Source organism: Pygoscelis adeliae, unplaced genomic scaffold (assembly GCF_000699105.1).
Source record: "Pygoscelis adeliae isolate BGI_AS28 unplaced genomic scaffold, ASM69910v1 Scaffold458, whole genome shotgun sequence".
NCBI classification, from domain to species: Eukaryota; Metazoa; Chordata; class Aves; order Sphenisciformes; family Spheniscidae; genus Pygoscelis; species Pygoscelis adeliae.
Window position 1 is genome coordinate 73,199 of NW_008825352.1, and position 1,360 is coordinate 74,558.

Here is a 1,360-nt window from a genome sequence, read left to right on the forward strand (position 1 = left end):
CCGAAAGGTTGACGAGGGGTCCGGCAGCACCCGCTCACCCCTGTGCTGCCTCGCAGGAATTACACCCTCAAGTCGATGCCCTTGCCGATGAGCGACGTGGCGCAGGCGTACCGCAGCAACCCCGAGAAAACGGAGGAGGCGGTGCACAAGGTGGGGGGACACGGGCTGGGGGGTGCGGGGCCGGGTGCCACCGACACCGGGTGCTCATGGCCTCTTGCCTGCTGCAGCTCCAGTCCTGCCTGACGAGGAACCAGCTGCGGCGCACGCTGCCCACGCAGACCTTCCGCCTGCAGCAGGGCATCCTCACCACCTCTTCCGAACAGGTTTGCCGGCCAAATTGTTGCCATGGGGCTGCCCTCCCCTGCCCCGAACAACACCTGGCTAGCTCGTGTGAGCTCCTGCAAGCGGCACAAACCCCTTTTCACCTTTCCTGAGCGGAGGGCAGAGCAGTCCAGAGGGATGAGAGTGGGGCCAGGCAGAAAGGCTATCTCCAAGGAACCCTCCTGGTTGCATCCATGCGTTTCATGCATATGCAACACTGGGATATCTCGCTGCTACGCTACCCCACGCAGCGTGTTCCCGGCTCCCTGCGCACGCTCGCAAGCAAATCTCCGCCACGTGGCATCCCCAGTTATTAGGCAGGGATGCTCTGGGGGCTGTAACCTGCCTGTGCCCCCGCTTGCCCCATTGGGCAGCTCCAGCACATCCTTCTCCGGGAAAGTCACAGCAAGGAGGGGAACTGGCAGTGCTGATGCAGCCTCTCCGCACTCCAGATGGTGAACGAGATCTGTCTGAGCGTGCAGAAGCATGTCGACATCCTCAGCGCCTGCCCGGGCCGGGAGGCGGAGGCGGACATCCTCTGCGCAGAGGAGGCCATCAGGAACGCCAACCTCTCCGTCAGCGTGAGTCCGCCGCACGGGGAAACCCCTCAACTCGCCCGGCTTCAATTCAGGATCGAAGCAGATTATTGATTAGTTAATGACATAATTAACCGGCAGTCGGGGAACACCAGAATTGTCAATGCAAGAGATGCCCGTCACCCAGCTCTTGCAAAATGTTAAAGAACAGCTGTGAATTTCTGAATCCCCTTCTAGAACAAGTCCCAAAATGTTCTCAGTCCTCCCCACACGCAAGCACACAGGTGTGTGCCCACCACCCGGGAACTGGGGGGTTACAGGCGCACCCCCTCTTCAGCAAGGGCACCCCCTGCTCCTGCACCCCTCCTTGGAGGAGGTGGGTGCTCCAGCCTTTGGCACACCCTGCGTCCCACGGATGCCCGCACCGGTGAGAAACACTCCCCTGTCCTTGGGGCACCCTCATTCCGCCGCAGCTGGACGCAGCCCGGTGATGCGGACGCTCC

General features: G+C 61.8%; 1 protein-coding gene across 1 annotated transcript in view; it reads left to right on the plus strand.

Moving 5' to 3' along the window:
• RLTPR (RGD motif, leucine rich repeats, tropomodulin domain and proline-rich containing) overlaps positions 1-1,360 on the plus strand; it is a 24,794-nt gene that overhangs the window by 13,172 nt on the left and 10,262 nt on the right. The window contains exons 22-24 of the mRNA XM_009330369.1: positions 57-150; positions 228-323; positions 774-902. Of these exons, the coding sequence (XP_009328644.1) occupies positions 57-150; positions 228-323; positions 774-902 (319 nt within the window). The remainder of the gene's footprint in view (positions 1-56; positions 151-227; positions 324-773; positions 903-1,360) is intronic.